Raw genomic sequence first — 19014 nt, 5'->3', positions numbered from 1 at the left:
GTTGGGTATTTCACTCACGCCTCACTTACGCCTATGCTCACATAGGAGTGTTGGTGATCAGTAGGACATTGGGGCACTTTTTACTCTCGGTAGGAGAGGATTTTTCCCCTAGACTTATGGTATTATTTCGTATGTGCTTATGACATACACTTACGGGCACTTACCATGTTCGGGTGTGAACACCCCCTACAACCCTAAGGCTTAAGGGTTGTACCTTGTACTTTCAGCTTACACTCTTTCAGTCTATTGCATTGGGTGTCGTGCTTCACTCTCATACTGTCTACTGTTTTCTGTGCTGAGCTTCGATCCTACCTTCATCTCACATTTGGTATCAGAGCAGCATCGGCTCTGCTCAGCTTAGCTCTGTTCACCTCAGCTTAGCTCTGTTCACCTCAGCTCCGCTCAGTCTTTGGGAGTTTCTGGCTCAGTCCAACTCTGCCCCTTGTCGCCATTGCCCCCCCCCATCAGTTTCAGCACGACTTGCAGTAACTTGACCTACTTCTTGAAGTTGCCTAGCTAGACGCTAGCTGTCCTGTTAGTCACGTTGCCTCTGCTTGCACTGTCAGTACCTTGCTTGTCACGCCCAGTACCAGTGCCCCGCCAGTCTTCAAGTGTCTGCGTCTGTGGCAAATGCAACCCCTGAGCCGTCCGTTCGCCATCTGCCACGCCAGTCTAGTCTGCCCCGGCCGTTAACGTCAATCGTCAATGTCAATCGCTCCACCCATCAACAGTAATGCCGTTTGTCTGTAGCGCCCGCTTGTACCCACCTATTGTGCTGCGTCCGCTTGGACCAGAGCCCGCCCTTGTATGTTACGCCGTTCGTGTTCAAAAGCGCTGCTCCAGCCTCCGACGTCCAGCCCGCCTGAATGTCCCCACGTCACCACCCTGACACCCGCTTGTCGTCAATGACAGCCCGCCATCACATAAATTTTCTAAAATTAAAAAAAAAAATCATTTTATTCAAGAACAAATTTCTATAAGAGGGGTTTTCTACGTAGTAGGGACAGAATTAAAGAAACGTGTTCGGGACACATTGGATTCAAATTTTTTTGGCACATTCATAAAATTTTTTGGGGCTTTTATGTTTTCTGAGGACATTGGCATATGCATTGTAGTTACAGTCACAGAAAGACCGTTTTGAACAAATTCGAGGCAAGAAAATTTGGGGTTTTTGCTAGTATAGTGTTGCTGAACACTGATTGCACCTTGGATTGTGTGCATTACAGATAGTTTTGATAGAGTGTACCTCTGTACACTAATTGCAAAAATTTATTTCTTGCAATTTTTGGGAATTTTCAGATTTCCAGTTTCGTCCCACTTCGACATTGCTCTTTTGCCTTTTTTTTGGTAATTGATTATCATGGCAAATAAGGGAGGAGATGTTTTCACCTATGCATCCAAGGAGGACAAATTGGATGAAAATAACTATTCACTTTGGTCCTTCATGATGAAGAATGTACTTGTGGCAAAAAATCTTTGGGATTATGTCAGTGGAGAAGAAGCTAGAATTGGAGTTGTGCCTCCAGCTACTTCTCTTCCAGGAGGACGTGCACAACAGGCACCTCAGCTTGCTCCACTTCAGCTACTTTCCCAAAGAATAGCAGCTCAAAAAGCATGGGATACATGGGATGCTCATGCTTTGTCGCTGATTGCATTGGCAGTTCATCCCCCACATTCGTTCAACAGTTTCTTCACGAGAAGCTTGGCTAACTTTGGAGCAGATGTTTGCAGGCAAGAATGAGACTCGCATCTCTTTCTTAAAGAAAGAGCTAGAGACATTGAAAATGGATGAAGGTGATTCTATTCAGGATCACTTGAATAAAATTTAGGATTTGCGTGAGCAACTCATGAATGTTGATGAGTACTATTTGGATGTACAGATGATATCTACCACTTTGAACTCATTATCTCCTTCGTACTTGGCTTTTCATACAGCCTTAAACCTCATCACGAGGATTGCTGCACAGCCAGTCACTTTTCTTTAGCTAGTGAGTTTGCTTTTAGAGGAGGAGCAAACAAGAAGAAATAGTGGTGTGGATGCTATAGTCTCTGAGCAGGCTTTTATGGCTAGGTAGAAGGGCAAAGGCAGGGAAGTGAAGAATGCTCCGTAGAGTTCTGGGACTTCTGGCACATCACAGGCAAATAAAAAATAAGGGGACATGTAAGCCAAAAAGGGCAAATGCCATTATTGTAAGAAGCCAGGCTGCTACATCATTGAGTGCAGGAAGCGAATCGCCAAGGAGAAGATGGAGGAGTTAGGAATGTCTGTTTCTGATGCTCCTTCCACTGCTATTGAGTCCGCGTCCTTTGTTGCAGATAGGGACTATTGTTTTATACATGTAATTATGACACCTCTTGGGCAGATCGAGCATTTAGCTCTACTGAGAATGCAGGCACTTGGTTTTTTGACAGTGGTGCTTCTAGGCATATTAAATCTCGCAGAGATGTATTTGCATCTGTTCATGCAGCTCCAGTTGGCAAGTTTATACAGTGTGCCAACAATGCATCATACCCTGTTCGAGGTATTGGGGAGGTTGTACTCACAGCCATTGATGGCTCTATTCTTTGCCTACAGGATGCTTTATTTGTGCGAGGCATAAAGAAGAATTTGGTCTCTATTTCTTCTTTGGCACGTTGTGGATTGTAGGTTACATTTGATGATGACAGATGTATGGTGAGAGACAAAGAACACGTGACTTTGGTCTTGACAGACACTTTATGTCATAGGCTATACGAGTTGGATGCTCTTTCAGTTGATCAATCAGCGTACTTGGCATCCACTCTTACTCTTGCTATGATATAAACAGAGTTATGGCATGCTAGGATGGGGTATGTAAACTTTGGTAGCTTGATGCTCTTGCAGTGTACGTAGATGCTAGATGGATTACCTCTATTGGAGAGACCTACTAAGCACTTGTGCGAAGGATGTATTTTGGGGAAAATGCATAGTTTTTCGTTCCCCGTGATGTTGCTTTTAGAGCAACAGCCAGGTTGTAGTTAGTGCATTTAGATGTATGTGGGCCTATGCAGACAAAGTCATTGGGAGGATGTTACTATTTTGTGACTTTTGTTGATGACCTTACTTGATTTTGCTAGGTCTACTTTTTGGTAAAAAAGTCAAAAGTGTATGATGTATTTTTGGTTTTTATTGCACTTGTTGAAAACCAATCTGGTTGTAAAATTAAAACTCTTCATTCGGACTGGGGGGGGGGAATACATGTCCTCTATGCTGAATTCTTTTTTGAAGCAAAAGGGCATTGTCCCATCAGTACACTACTACTTATACTCCACAACAAAATGGGGTTGCAGAGTGAAATAATCGGTCACTCATGGAGATGGCCAAATGTATGGTGAAGGCAAAGAGCTTCCCTCACAGTTTTTGGATGGAAGCCGTCATGTGTGCTTGCCATGTTTTGAATAGATGCCCCACCAAAGCTTTGAAGAAAATTACACCTTTTGAGGCTTGGAACAGCCAGAAACCTTCTGCTGGACACTTTCGTACCTTTGGGTGCCTTGCATATGCACACATTCCAAAGGTACTTAGAAAAACGTTGGATAACAAGGCTATTAAATGCATTTTTGTGGGTTATAGCAGTGAAAGCAAAGGCTATAGATTCTATAATCCTGTTTCTAAAAAGGTGTTTGTTAGTAGGGATGTACTATTTGATGAAAAATCAAAATTGTCCCCGGCTGGTTTAGACATATATCAGGCTGTCCGTGATGTATTTGAAGGGCTGCTGCCCATTACATTTGGTGATTCAGTTGGAGTTTCAACAAGTGAACTCAATGTTCAGCTAGCTGCTCCTCTGGAAAATGCAGAAAATGAGACATTGGCTGATCTAAATATTCAGCAAAGTGCTGAAACTGAAATTCAGCAAGAGCTTATGCACAATCAGGAGGCAAGACAAATGCCTAGATAGTATGACATCTTTGGGGAATGGGGCTACTTGGGTGAAATCCATGTATATTGTATATACAATTGGTAAAGGTGTTGCTGCATGACTAAGTTACTCTCTGAGTGGGAGATATGTATGAAGGGGAGTCAAGGTCATACTTAAGGAGGGAAGATGGTCAATATCAATCCTATATCCTACAAGCCATTGCTCGACCAGTGCATACCATGAAGTCTCGTGTCTTGCCTTAGCTAGCTGCCTAGAGGCCTCGAAGGCTCTTCTAGGTAGCCTATCTAGGTGCATACTCTGTGTATGAAGTTGATAGTCTGAAATAGGGCCTCTATCATCATGGGGGGTGCAGCAAACTTAGCTATAATAATCTCATGCGGTATTGATGGTTTGCTATGGATCATTTGTGGAAGCATGATGATATGTGGTTGCTCATTGTGTATCCATAGGTATGTGGCCAAGCTAGGGGTCCAAATAGATGCCCCATACATCATGGCTGGTGTGACCAATGTGTCAAATAGCTACTTCCATGTTTGAGGCGGCTGGAAGTGTGCGTGGTGGGGCACTCTCTCCCCATCATGACCAATGTTGCGTATCCTCATGTGAGTTAGTCTTTCATTGCTTGTGCCATGGTGAAGTAGATGTAGTGAAAGTGATCCTAGGTAGACATATGAGTCCATAACCTCCACTTGTCCAACTCCTAGGGTGAAGACTGATCTCCTCCTCACTAGGGCCGATGTGTGGAAGATTAGGATCTTGGTTTTCCCAAGATTAAGTGCCAATGCATTGTGTACAAAAGTCATGAAGGGCATGGGTTTGCTGACATAGACCCTCTTGTGATTTTGGGAAGCATAAAGCATAATAGAGACCAATATACCTGCTAACACCCCATCACCTCCTTCTCATGTGATGTGATCTTGTGTCTTATCGATGTAGAGACCAAAGAGTGTAGGTGACAAAGGACATCCCTGCTTTACTCCAATGGTGCTAGAGATCACGTCTGAAAGTCCTCTTGGGCATCTCACTCGCCTACTACTCTCTCATTTAGTGTATAGATACCCCAAATCATGTCTGATGCGATCTTCACTATCTGCAGCCTCTCTAGTAGTCTTATCTTGTGGAATTGTATCGAAGGTTTTATGGAAATCCACAAAGTAGCAATAGTTTAAGGTAAAGACGTGGTCAAGTGTAGAGAATCCTTGTCTGAAACCAGACTGCCCTACATCTCTCAATCTTCATCTCTCTGCATATACACTGAGCTCTGCATCCATTATTGTTCCATATATCTTTGCCAACATGTGGCCCACCATGATGGTTCTATAGGTACCTGGATCTAGGGGGTCTCAAGACTTGTGGATGGGCATGATGGTATGTATGGCCCACTCATTTGGGAAGCCTTTTGCTAGGGCCCTATTAAACATAAAAGCAAGGAGAGGAGCCAAAATGTCAAATGAAGTGTTCACCTTGTATACTTGTGTGATCCATCGATCATCCATACTGTAGGCACACTATCACTCTCCTCACCATATCATGCGTGAAGAAGGTGGATGTGATGGGGTGAGGTATCGTTGGGTGTGGAATTGGTGGTTAGTGTGGCACATCATATAGTCCCTCTGTTGAGAATAGCAAATGATGCTTAACATGAATGCTCGTAGAGGCTAGATGTGTACCCAAAAGAGGCTTGCCCACAAGAGGCTTTGTATGGAAGATAGAGAAAAGATGTATGCTCTAGAAGCTCTATGAGAGATGCCCAAAATCCCATAAGCACAGTTAGGAAGAGTGGTACTATCCAAAAGCTATAAAGGCATGTACTTGTTGACACTCATTTCAATGCAATAGTACAATCATTCTGTGTTACTCAAGATTGTGTTTATGAGTCCAAGTTAATCTATCTTGGAACCTAATTCACTTGAGTTATAATTCTTTATCTCAATCATGTTTTATGTTTATAACCTTCGTCCGCCATAGCTAGCATAGCTATAGATCCGTGTTTATAATATTAGAGCCATGGCTAAGCTAAGCTAGCTGTGTGATTTCTTCTTCTTTGCAAGCTCTGCAATTTGTCACTCTTTCACTCTTCTCCTTGTACAAGTCCACTTCCTATTTCCATCTTAATTTCTTCAAGCCATCCACACATCCATTGTCTTGTACGAGGTGAAGGAGCTCAAGGAAGGAGGTGCTGTTTAAGAAACTTGGTTTGAGGTTCGCATTGGAGGAGCTAAGCAAGGGGGACAGCTTGGCCGAGGGGTCTACTTTTGTCTGTGACAGAGACTGAAAAGAGAGAAGGGAGAGATGATGCTCTTCTTTTTCCTCCCCACCATCATTGTTACTGCCATATCTGGCACTGTGATCCACAGAGTCTTCAAGACCATTGGCCTCCTTTTGTGCATCCGGCAGGAGATGAATTTGACGATGACGGATTTGGGGATGCCAATTCTTCCCTCAGAGCAGCCACAGCCTTGTAGGAGCAGAGACGATTTCAAACCCCCTACGTATGGCAGAGCACGAGATTCTATCGCAGGGAGCCTATCTCGCAGGCTCAAGTCATGGCGGAGATGGAGGAAGAGGCCAAGAACATCGACATGGTGTCTCACAAGCTTCTCTCGAAGGGCGAGGAAGGCATGATGCAAGCCGTCATCAAGGATGTCATCCCCGTGGGGTAGTTTGTGACGATGCCTAACGGTAGAGAAGGGTACCTCCCTGTGCAGGATTTACAGGTGGCTTGGCCATTTTGGAGCGCATCTTCAAGGGTGGATAGGAGATTACTGTGCGGTGTTGCATTTTGTGTTTTAGGAGCAATACATTCTCGTGAACGTATGGGCATTCTTGCCCAGTCTTTTGATGTAGAGGCAAAGGATGATACACGAGTCTTTGTATGTGATATCAATCGAGCTATGCTCAATGTTGGGAAAAAGAGGGCCCAAGAGAGAAGACTTGGGGGTGCACAATCACTAGTGTGGTTGGAAGGAGACGCAAAGGCTCTTAGTTTTCAAGATAATAGTATGCATAGATATACGATTGCATTTGGCATAAGGAATGTGACCCATATTGACAAGGCTGAAACATTGAAACATGCAACTATCTCACAAAATAGAGTGGATTGGACTAGTGCAAGGCCTATTACCATAAAGGTAGACTAGGCCTTGCAGATTCAGGACCTTGAAAAGACAGCATGCCAACATGACGTGTTACAAGAAGACCGGAGCAAAATGTCAAGTACCATGCACCAACAAAAGGGACAAAGAACATAACATAGCAAAAGAGAATGAAGACAAAGAAGAAATTCGAAGAATGCCAAAGAAGCATGAGGAAGAAGATACTTTCCGCTGCTATAAACAAAATGTTTTTCAAAAATTTTCCATCATGGATCTTGTTTTCCCTTGGTGGATCTGCTTGCCATAGTGGATGTAACAAACCCTACCAAGATGTAAAGTTTTAAGCCTTAACTTGACTAGGCTGCCAAAGCGCTAGTCTCTTGGTCCATGTTTACATGCAGGGGGGGCAAAAGCTAGCAAGGGTAGAGACTCATCATTTGAGGGGGGGTGTTGAGAATAGCAAATGATGCTTAACATGAATGCCCGTAGAGGCTAGATGTGTGCCCAAAAGAGATTTGCCCACAAGAGGCTTTGTATGGAAGATAGAGAAAAGATGTATGCTCTAGAAGCTCTATGCGAGATGCACAAAATCCCATAAGCATAGTGAGGAAGAGTGGTACTATCCAAAAGCTATAAAGGCATGTACTTATTGACACTCATTTCAATGCAATAGTACAATCATTCTGTGTCACTCAAGATTGTGTTTATGAGTCCAAGTTAATCTATTTTGTAACCTAATTCACTTGAGTTATAATTCTTTATCTCAATCATGTTTTATGTTTATGACCTTCGTCCACTATAGCTAGCATAGCTCTAGATCCGTGTTTATTAACATCCTCTACATAGGAGAGTGAAACTAGCCTTCCTTCTTGGAATGGGTGGTGATAACCTGATTTAAGAGTTAATTACAGCAATAAATAAATGCATATAAAATGAAATACACACTTTACCATAACATTCTTGGACAGTAGGCACCCTGTTGCCCCCAAAATTGGTGCCCCTTGCGGTATTTCTTTAGCTTTCATTCAATTGGAAGGAGTATTGAGATTCTTCAATCTCCTCCTGCTAACCAATTGCTCTTGTTGTCGTCATAAATGTCCAGCAAGCCTTTTGGGTCATTTGCCCCTTGTTTCACCCAAGACTTCTTCTCCAATTTGATCCTTGGTTGGCCAAATGCTGCCCCAAATCAATTAGGGATGGACTGGCTCCTGAAATCCCTTGATAATCTTCAATTATCAGCTACTGATTTCAGTCCCTTGAGCCTTCAATCTCTGGCATGGATCCCAAGGTGGCTGCTAAACCCTAATTTCTGCTGTGAATTAGGGTTTACTGCAGAAATTACAGATCAGCCCACCCAAAATGACTGAGATCTCCTCCGAATGGCTGAGAATTGCTGAGAATGGCTGAGCATAGGCTGAAGAAGATGAGAGAATGCTGTAGAGAGAGAAAATTTTGAGATTTGTCGCGAAGAACTGATCAAAATCAGTTGCTGCCCTGCTGTACCAGCCCCAAACGGATGCACCGACAACAATAGGAGCATCAGAGACTGTGATCTTCAGGAGAAAGTGCATCAGCAACAATTATCAGCTTTCCAAGGTCAAGAATATGCAATCTCCATCACCAAAATGGTCTCCAATGGCTGGGAATTGGCCCCAAAAGCTGGCGGCAACAGTCCAACACCTCTTTTCAACAACTCCAAAATGGAAAAACGAGATTTTCCTCTCCCTTCAGCCCTATTTAGCCTTTTCCCCACTTGCATGGGAAAGTTTTGCCAAGTGGCAGCTTTCTTAATCCATTTTTAGCAATTTCCAGCCATTTAATTAATTTTCAGAACTAATTAATTCTGAAAATTAATTCAGCCCTTAATCCATGCCCAAAAAATTGATCTTGCCCGTTCAAAAATTAATTGGCTAGGTGATTTGCAACCCAAAGTGGTCCCATGCATCAATTGACCTTGGATAAGCATTAATCCATTAATTAATGCCTAGTTCCTAGTGTCACCACTGACACTTAATGGCCAATTAATGGTCCTAGGGGCAAATTGACACCAAAATTCACCTAGAATTTAACAAGTGTAACTTGTTACAACTTTTGCCTTTGACACCCATCTTTTTCACAGGGTTCTTCGGCCTTCAACTGTGAAAAAGTAGCTTGCACCTCACATGTGCAACACATATGCATATTTTAATTGCACATTTGATTATTCCTTTAATCAAATGTCAATTAAGCATAAGCAAAGCATCAAATTTTCATGTCCTCGTAACAGACCACCCCCTTGAAATCCTTGCAATCGTCCTCCATTTCACTGTAATGTGTCAAAGCAAATAATATTGCACTGGAATTTTCACAAGGCATCATAGTCAACACAACATTGGCCATTGCTGGCTAACTATCTCATATGTCCACCATTTGTTGTAAATTTCCAGCGAGCGTAAACATAGCATAAAGCTCAACAATAGTCCAGAACTGTTGCTAGAAACTCATCGGATGCATCCCAAACTTTTGTTTCTCAACAGTGCTGACTACACAACCATAGTAAAGCATAAACCGAGCCGAAACCATGGCTGAATTGTCAATGGCATTCAGTACATATGCTGCTGTCCATAGAACCAACTGAATACCACTGAAACTAATGATCATACATTGAAAACCAGCACTCGGTAATCAGTCTCTCATGATCATAACCTGATTCAAATATACAATTTCAGAGCTGCAGTGAAAACCAGACCCATCTGCATACATACCACAGTGACTAGTATATTGAATAGTGACCTCATGGCAGACATATTGTCAGCACAGTACCTTGGATGCATGCTGAATACATCCGAGATCCACTATACACGAGAGCAGTCCATTCCTAGAGGAGTGGAAGTGCTATCTCCCCCTTGAGTATGAGGTGGTACTCTGGACCCTTGCCCTGCTGAACCTGAAAGAGCCCGATGCAAAGTCGGCTCTAACTGAAAGGCATCAAGGTAAAGCTGCAACAACTAAGGATGGTCTGCCAAGTCATCCTCTTCCATCCATTTAGCATCCATTGGTGAACAGTTATGAAACTTCACCCAATAGCTTATGGAAGCTTTACCTTTGACATTTTCTCTTTATGTGCCAAAATCTGCTCGGATACCAATATCTCATTTAACTCCTCTACATTGGACTGAATTTCAGCAGATATATCCTTAGGCACATCAGCATAAAAAGGCCTCAACAAACTCACATGAAAGGCATAGTGTATCGGCTAGTGTAGAGGCAATTTCCATGATATCTAGCATTAAACGGAGCATTTGCATGACCAGCACTTTTTCCTTGAGCCCCAAAAGCACGATGGGGTACTGATGCTTGCCTATATGCATGATTTTGCACACCAGGCATCATACTGATGCCGCCATACATCGGATTATGCATTCTATGAGCCATATCCGAGTACATTGGGTTATGCAAGCCATGCATTGGTTGCTGAAAATTATGGGGAGGTGTGCCATACATTTCCACATTCGATCGCTCACCCACCATAGCATGAAAAATTGTGATACCACCAAAGTAAGCTGGCTGTCCCAAATTCTAATGTAAACCTTGCTGTTCAAAAACCATAGGATTAGCATTTACATCATGAACTTGCATTTGCATTTCTTGCTCGACTGGCACCAACTGCTTTTCACCATGAGCATCTTTAGGAGCATCTTGAGAAGGCTTTGGCTTGTTCTTCGGTGCATCTTGCTGTCCCGAAGTTCTAGAAGAGTATTTTTTCTTCTTGCCCTTGTTGTCCTTCGTAAGAGTGTTCAAAAACCGCGTAAACTGAGGATCTTTTGCTAATTCAACAAAGATATTGGCTGCTGCCCTCATTTGATTCTTGATTGCATCATCAAATTCCATTTTCCCTTGCTGATCATCATCATCTTTCTGCATTGAGGGTCCAACATCTTGGCCTTCAGCCACATTTTCAGCATGTTGTCCATGATTCGTGCCTTGTCCAAGATCAGGCATTGCATTTCCTTCTTCCCCATGTGAATGTGCATCATGAGAGGTATCATTACTGCTTGATTGCATCCCACTGTATGAAGATATTTTTCTTTAATTTCTCATTTGAGCACAAAGATTAGCACTAGCACAAAGCTTTGGCTTGCAATCAGGTGCCTCGGGCCCACCAAATCAAGAGATTTCATGTATCCCGGCAATGGAGCCATGAAGCCAGCCTTCCTTCTTGGAATGGGTGGTGATAACCTGATTTAAGAGTTAATTACAGCAATAAATAAATGCACATAAAATGAAATACACACTTTACCATAACATTCTTGGACAATAGGCACCCTGTTGGCCCCAAAATTAGCGCCCCTTGCGGTATTTCTTTAGCTTTCATTCAATTGGAAGGAGTACAACTTGAGATTTTTCAATCTCCTCCTACTAACCAATTGCTCTTGCTGTCATAAATGTCCAAGCCTTTTGGGTCATTTGCCCCTTGTTTCACCCAGGACTTCTTCTTCAATTTGACCCTTGGCTGGCCAAATACTACCCCAAATCAATTCGGGATGGGCTGGCTCCTGAAATCCCTCTTTGGTGGTCATCTATCTCATGATGGGTTGAAGGCCCTGCATCTTGCTCAACAACAACATTTTCAGCCTGTTGTCCATGATTCGTGCCTTGTCCAAGATCAAGCATCGCATTTTTTTCTTCCCCATGTGAATGTGCATCATGAGAGGCATCATTACTGCTTGATTGCATCCCACTGTATGAAGACATCTTGCTGTAATTTCTCAGTTGAGCACAAAGATTAGCACTAGCACAAAGCTTTGGCTTGCAATTAGGTGCCTCGGGCCCACCAAATCAAGAGATTTCATGTATCCCGGCAATGGAGCTATGAAACGAGCCTTCCTTCTTGGAATGGGTGGTGATAACCTGATTTAAGAGTTAATTACAGCAATAAATAAATGCACATAAAATGAAATATACACTTTACCATAGCATTCTTGGACAATAGGCACCCTATTGGCCCCAAAATTGGCGCCCCTTGCGGTATTTCTTTAGCTTTCATTGAATTGGAAGGAGTATTGAGATTCTTCAATCTCCTCTTGCTAACCAATTGCTCTTGCTGTCGTCATAAATGTCTAGCAAGCCTTTTGGGTCATTTGCCCCTTGTTTCACCCAGGACTTCTTCTCCAATTTGACCCTTGGCTGGCCAAATGCTGCCCCAAATCAATTCGGGATGGGCTGGCTCGATCTCCTCTTGCTAACCAATTGCTCTTGCTGTCGTCATATATGTCCAGCAAGCCTTTTGGGTCATTTGCCCCTTGTTTCACCTAGGACTTCTTCTCCAATTTGACCCTTGGCTGGCCAAATGCTGCCTCAAATCAATTCCGGATGGGCTGGCTCTTGAAATCCCTTGATAATCTTTAATTATCAGTTGTTGATTTCAGTCCCTTGAGCCTTCAATCTCTGGCATAGATCCCAAGGTGGATGCCAAACCCTAATTTTTGCTGTGAATTAGGGTTTACTGCAGAAATTACAGATCAGCCCACCAAAAATGGCTGAGATCTACTCCGAATGGCTGAGAATTGCTGAGAATGGCTGAGCATAGGTTGAAGGAGATGAGAAAATGTTGTAGAGAGAGAAAATTTTGAGATTTGTCGTGAAGAACTGATCAAAATCAGTTGTTGCTGCCCTGCTGTACTAGCCCCAAACGGATGCACCAACAACAATAGGAGTATCAGAGATTGTGATCTTCAAGAGAAAGTGCATCAGCAACAATTGTCAGCTTCCCAAGGTTAAGAATATGCAATCTCCATCACCAAAATGGTCTTCAATGGCTGGGAATTGGCCCCAAAAGGTGGCAGCAACAGTTCAACACCTCTTTCCAACAGCTCCAAAATGAAAAAACGAGATTTTCCTCTCCCTTCAGCCCTATTTAGCCTTTTCTCCACTTGCATGGGAAAGTTTTGCCAAGTGGCAGCTTTCTTAATCCATTTTCAGCAATTTTCAGCCATTTAATTAATTTTCAGAATTAATTAATTCTGAAAATTAATTCAGCCCTTAATCCATGCCCAAAAAATTGACCTTGCCCATTCAAAAATTAATTGGCTAGGCCATTTGCAACCCAAAGTGGTCCCATGCATTAATTGACCCTTGGACAAGCATTAATCCATTAATTAATGCCTAGTTCCTAGTGTCACCACTGACACTTAATGGCCAATTAATGGTCCTAGGGGCAAACTGACACCAAAATTCACCTAGAATCTAACAAGTGTAACTTGTTACAACTTTTTCCTTTGACACCTATCTTTTTCACAGGGTCCTTCGGCCTTCAATTGTGAAAAAGTAGCTTGCACCTCACATGTGCATCTTTTAATTGCACATTTGATTAATCCTTTAATCAAATGTCAATTAAGCATAAGTGAAGCATCAAATTTTCACATCCTCGTAACAGAGTGCGATGTCTCTGGGTCACTAATGGGTATGGGATGGTGTGGCTCTTGCAGTCTGGGCCATGCTGTGGCTACATCTTTGCTCATGAACAAATGGTACAGATCCCAATAATATGCTTCCTCATATGGATGTCATGACTCAAGATTCGCATTTGCTTGCGGGTCTTTCTCTTTTTGTGATAGACCCTAGTTGTCTTTGGATCTAGAGTTGTTTTTATAGCTCTTTGCACTCATCATCATACCACCTATTTTGCGGCATGGTCCTAGGTTGGGTGGGTTTGCTAGTGTGTGTGGAGTGTGGGAAGCTTTGGAGTAGTTGAGTGGAGGATGGAGGTAAACTAGGAGGTGAGTGTTCCTAGGGGGATAGTATGCTGAAACTGTGTGAGCCTATTATATATGTGATGGTTGTATATGTCAGCTAGCTTATGCCTAAAATAGAAAGTGGTGGAATGGGTATAGGCAGTGGCTAGCATCTGTGGGTGTGGGGAGGAGGATATGGTGAGGGAGAAGTAGGTATGATTTGCTTCGATTGGGCAGGGGTGGTGGTGAAGGATTTGACTCGTTCCATTATCTCGATGGAACCTAGTACATAGTCTACCATGCTGGAGCCCATGGGCTGGAAGCAAGTCAGTGCTCTAGATCCAGACCACTTCTTCATCTTGTTGTAAATAACAAGATGGTGTAGGGACCCTAGCTTTAGTAGATACTGGTTGTAGTGAGTACTATCTCCTCCAATATCAACGGATATCCTGTATGGGCTTGCCTCCTATATCCATCATATGTAGCCTCTCTAAATCCTTAAAATTATATGTGTCCCACCGTTTGCTCTGTGTCCTTGCATTAAAATCTCCAACTAGGAGAATCTCTCACCTAGACTGGAGTAGTGAAAAATCTCATTGGATAGGTTTGTAAAAGGGGACTCTCGTCCTTTATCTCCTTCTCCATCTTGTTGCTAGAGCTTCTCTCAGTAACATATTTGGATCCTCGTGGGGGAAAGTAGTAGAGTGTATATATAGCATCCGGTTGTAGGAGATCTCCACTTTGATCCACATGTATCTTGCATCGGGATCCCGTGCCATGATGTGGATTCTATCCCATAGCTTGTCTAATCAAATTCGCCACTCCTCTTGATCCTTGGGTGGTGTTTTTATGTCTTGTGTAGCTCTTTATGTCGACTATCATACATATCCCTATACTCTGGGTAGTCTCCCTTTGGGACTTTGGTACGTCTTTGTGATCAAAATCAGCTCATGATTCTCCATCACCTCCTTCATCCTCGTTGGGTGTGTCCATAATGAGGTGTTGTAGTTCCATACTGTTATTTGCATCTTTGATATGTCTGTCTCATAGGTTGCTCGTCCCAATTCAGCTGCCTTGCCATCAATGATGACTTGGCAATCTCTATATACCGCCTTCTTGCCCTCTTTCCTAGCCTTGATTATTTCGGGCATGCTTGTATACCTGTACTCCACTTGCATCCTGGTAAGGTCATTGTCCAAGTAGAGGGAGTCCATGTAGTATGGCTTTCTTCCTCATGAAGGCCGTCCTCTCTATTTCATCTTGAAATGTCAAGATGAGTGTGCATTTTTGTAGTTCGTTCCCAACTCTCTGGGCTTTTTTAAAGGGGAGTGCTTCTTCTCTTTATATCCGAGGTGTATGCACAAATTCTTACCATCCTCCTCGGGTGATAAGTCCTTGGGTATGCCATTTACCGGTACATTTAGCCGCCTCACTTGCCTCATCCTCTCTTTCTCTAGTGTGGCATTGAGTATGTGTACCTCCTCTTTTTGGTTGTCCTTTTCCACCTCCTTTTTTATGTTCTTCTTCACTACCTCCACCCATCCCTTGTTGCATGGCCTCGAGCTTAACGTTCACCGCTTTGGAGATTTCCTCCTTTATGTCCGTGATTGTGTCCTCTTGGATCTCTCGTGCCTGTTGTCCATGGCTCTTTAGCACCACAATCTCCACTTTTAGTTGTTGATTTTCTGTTAGCATGGCTTCCTTCTCATTTCTCCATTCTTCAACTTCATTTTCAAGTTTTGTGATTTTGTTTAGAAGGCCTCATTGCACTTGATTAATGCTGTTGTCCAAGGTTTTTGTGGTATTGCAATGAGTGTTTTCAATGCTTTCTTGAGTGTGTCTAACTTTGCGTCCACGCTCACCATGTTCTGTGGTGTTGATGGTGTCTGGTTTATCTTTGTCTCTCAGATATGCAGTGGCATGGTTTCCCACTTCAGTAGTGGGTCAGGCAGACCAGGATCCCCCAGGGTGACAGGATGGGTGGGGGCAGTGGGTCCCAGGTAGGGAAGGTTAGGGTGGGGCAGAACAGGTTTGTCAGGGTGGAACTGTAGGGCAAGGGCGGGGGTAGGGGCAGGGGCGGGGCAGAGAGAATCCTAGGGGCAGGACAGAGGTGGGATAGAGCCTTGTAGACCTTGCATAAAGATCTATGTAACCTGGAGCTTGCATGACTTGCACACCGTTCAGATGAACAGACCTGATTGGCTATGGTTATAGACCTGCATGGTAGGGCCAGGGCTGGGGCAAGGTCATGACAAGGCAGGGCGGGGGAGGCGGGGTGGGGCGTGCACGTGCACTTGTGCGCACACACACACAGAGGGAGAGAGAGAGAGGGAGATTTTTGATCGGTGTCAGGCATCCATGGTCATGTGGCCCGTTTTCGTGGTTTAGTGTTATGGCAGATCTCTTCTATGGTTTCAACTGATCTGGTTCTTCCTGACATTGCTGCTCCCTGGCTGGGTATTGTTCGCTCCACACCAGCTGTCCTTTCTGTGTGATATTTGTGTGTTAGAGTCTTGGTAGCCTTTCGCCTTCATTTGTGTCTGTTCTGTTTTTCTTAGCTGACCTGATGGTCTGATGTAAATATTGCTACTTAATTCAATTATCTTCAGGAAAAGAGAGAGAGAGGCGGCTGATTGCTTCATTTAGTAGATAGGTGCTTTGTAAGGATATGAAGCGTGGTTGGCTTTTTGGCAAAATGCACATACTTTGTATTGAGAATATGGAATTTAGCATGCATTTGCTGTTAGAGCTGAATTGCAGGACTTGCAATATTTGTTGGAGCGTTCTCTGACATTGTAGCAAGCTGGGGATAATTCTCATGACTTGGTCACTTTGACTCACTTGTACCTAGTGGTTGAAATGTGGAGTTTAGGCTCTTCAAGGTGAGCAATATGCAAAATATAAACTGTTCACCCTTTTAGATTCATTGCATGATGACAAGGTTACTTATACTGAGTTGTTGAAATGTAGAGTTCAGGTTCTTGAGGATGAGCAATATGCAAAATAAGAACTGTTGGCCCTTTTAGATTCATTGCATGACAACAGTCCCCAGATTCATGGTTTTTTTACTCGTCTTTGTCAGAAATATGCTCGCAAAAATATTGTCTGTTTGCAAGGTTTCAGGGGGCCTATGCTTGCTGAGCCTCAAGCTATCATTCAGATGTGCTTAAATTACAACAATACTTTACTGGGTTCAAGGGACACTCTTACTAATGCTGTATATGCTGCTCATTGTTATGTTGTGGGCGTGGTTGAGGACCAGTTCAAGCTGGAATGGGCAGATTTTATGGATACTGATATCATTGTGGTGGGGGTGAAGGTAGTCTTGTCCCATCTTCCATGTAGGAAAAGATTCGGTTGGGATGGCTTGCGAAATGAACTATTCTCCGCTTATGTTGATAATAAGCTCAAGGATCCATTTGCTTGACTTTGTCAGGAAGTCGGCAGAATGGGCTAGATGCTATCAGATTGGAAGGACACAATGCTTCACTTGTTACTTTCTTCCCTTAGCCTCTGCAGGAGTGGAGACCCATTTTGGTTATGGTATAAAACCTTCTTAAAGATCATCATCGCTAACAGGCTTCAGAAAGTTTTTCAGTTTAAATGAGAATGGAAGGGTAAGGGGAGGGAAGAAGTACCAATAATGAAAGAAAGAGCAGAAATGAAATATTTCAACACTGGTTTAGTAATTTCAGTTTCATGTTTTATTCAGTCTGCAGTTTTATTCGCAGCCATGGTATGCCTTTGCTAATCATAATGTCTTCAGCAGTGAACATGTAAGCTTTGCTAGTTTCCTATCAAAATAAAATCTGAAAGTTTGAATCTGGATCTGTTTGCTTTAAGAGAAAGAGTTGACACGTTATTCAAGTTTGCTTTCATAAGCAGACCTCAATTTCTTGGAAAAAGAACCATTTCAGGAGCTACTGGAATGTGAATATTGATTGTTATTAGAATTAAAAAGGTTTATCATTACAGGCTCTCCTGTTTTGCCTGACATGTACACATGGAGAGTGTAGCTTATGTTGAACACTACAAAAACTAGAACAGTAGTCTGGCTGTGGTGATAAGGAAACACTGAAGCTAGAAAATTCTTTTATTTCTGTAGGTTACAGTCATATTTTCGTGGTAGTCTTTAAAGAAAACCAAGTGGTCTGAATTAATTGTCAGCATTTCGTAATTCTCACTACTTTTTTTGGCTTACTACATACTTTAGTTGGATAAACTGGTTATAATGTAATGTAATTAGGTCAATCTCCTGGGATATAATCTTAATGTCTTTCTCATCAAATGTTGGGAATTTTGCACACATTTTCATTGAAAAACAAAAGGATCATTTGGATGAGTTGGTAGCTCATAAATCCATGATATATACTAATTATTGTCCTCAATTTGTGTGAATCCAAGCTGAAAATGCGACGTCACTTTGTGTTGTATTGCAGAGTCTCAACACAAATTCAATGCTGTACCAAGCTATATCTAAGGCTGAAAAATCTGGACTTCTGATTACAGAGGAAGCAAGACGAGCAGCTGAGACGCATAGACTAGAGTTTGAACGGGGTGGTGTTCATCTTCCTGAAGGTAGTTCTTGGCCTAGCATTCATTCTGCCACTGTAATTTACATAGAAGAATATCTATGTGACCAACTTTTTAGTATGTCCTTTTAGGAACATTGAAGCATGTTCAAAAGCTCAATCTCAAACTTACTCAACTTGGGCGACAGTAAGTATTCGCTGTTTCCAAATAAGCTCATTGGAATACTTAATGAAAGCTGACAGTTATCTACTGAGGTGTTCATGGTTCATATTTCCCTCACCACCGTCTCGGTGGTGCAGGAAATGATTCATGTTTTCCACACCACTATCTTGTTTTGGGGAGAGTGTCAACAGTCCCAGTATATTAGTTATGTCAAAGTTGATAGTCACCTTTCCCTTTTCATAGCAGTGTGAGAAATGATACACAGTTTCATTCCTCAAAAAGCACCACCTGTTATTGTAGCCGTCACTGAATAATAGTGCTGCTGATTCATGTAATCTTTCAGGTTTGTCGATAACATTTTAAAAGATCCCGGGCATGTGGACATTTTTCCAGCTTCGAAGTGTCCTAAATGCATACAGCAAATGATCAAGCCAATTGTACGGTGCAAAGATGGGACAATAAAAGTTTTGCCAACATACAGTAGAAGCCAGAAGGGTTTGGATGCGGGTGTGCGAGTTTTAACAGAAGCCGAAAATCTCTGCTCTCTTCTCAAATGGTCCACAGATCGTGAGGTACTGCAAAAGGGCAGAGCTGTCATGTGAAGCTATG

General features: G+C 42.8%; 1 protein-coding gene across 3 annotated transcripts in view; it reads left to right on the top strand.

Moving 5' to 3' along the window:
* LOC148031806 (Zincin-like metalloproteases family protein) overlaps positions 1-19014 on the top strand; it is a 164119-nt gene that overhangs the window by 21288 nt on the left and 123817 nt on the right. For all 3 annotated transcript variants that reach the window (XM_087685474.1, XM_087685475.1, XM_087685476.1), the window contains exons 5-7: positions 18150-18288; positions 18375-18429; positions 18749-18977. In XM_087685474.1, coding sequence (XP_087541600.1) covers positions 18150-18288; positions 18375-18429; positions 18749-18977 — 423 coding nt within the window. The remainder of the gene's footprint in view (positions 1-18149; positions 18289-18374; positions 18430-18748; positions 18978-19014) is intronic.

Source organism: Lygodium microphyllum, chromosome 9 (genome assembly GCF_053477565.2).
Source record: "Lygodium microphyllum isolate KBCC chromosome 9, Lygodium_microphyllum_v1.1.10, whole genome shotgun sequence".
NCBI classification, from domain to species: Eukaryota; Viridiplantae; Streptophyta; class Polypodiopsida; order Schizaeales; family Lygodiaceae; genus Lygodium; species Lygodium microphyllum.
Note: the sequence above shows the minus strand (reverse complement) of the source record. Positions and strands in the feature narration are given on the sequence as shown.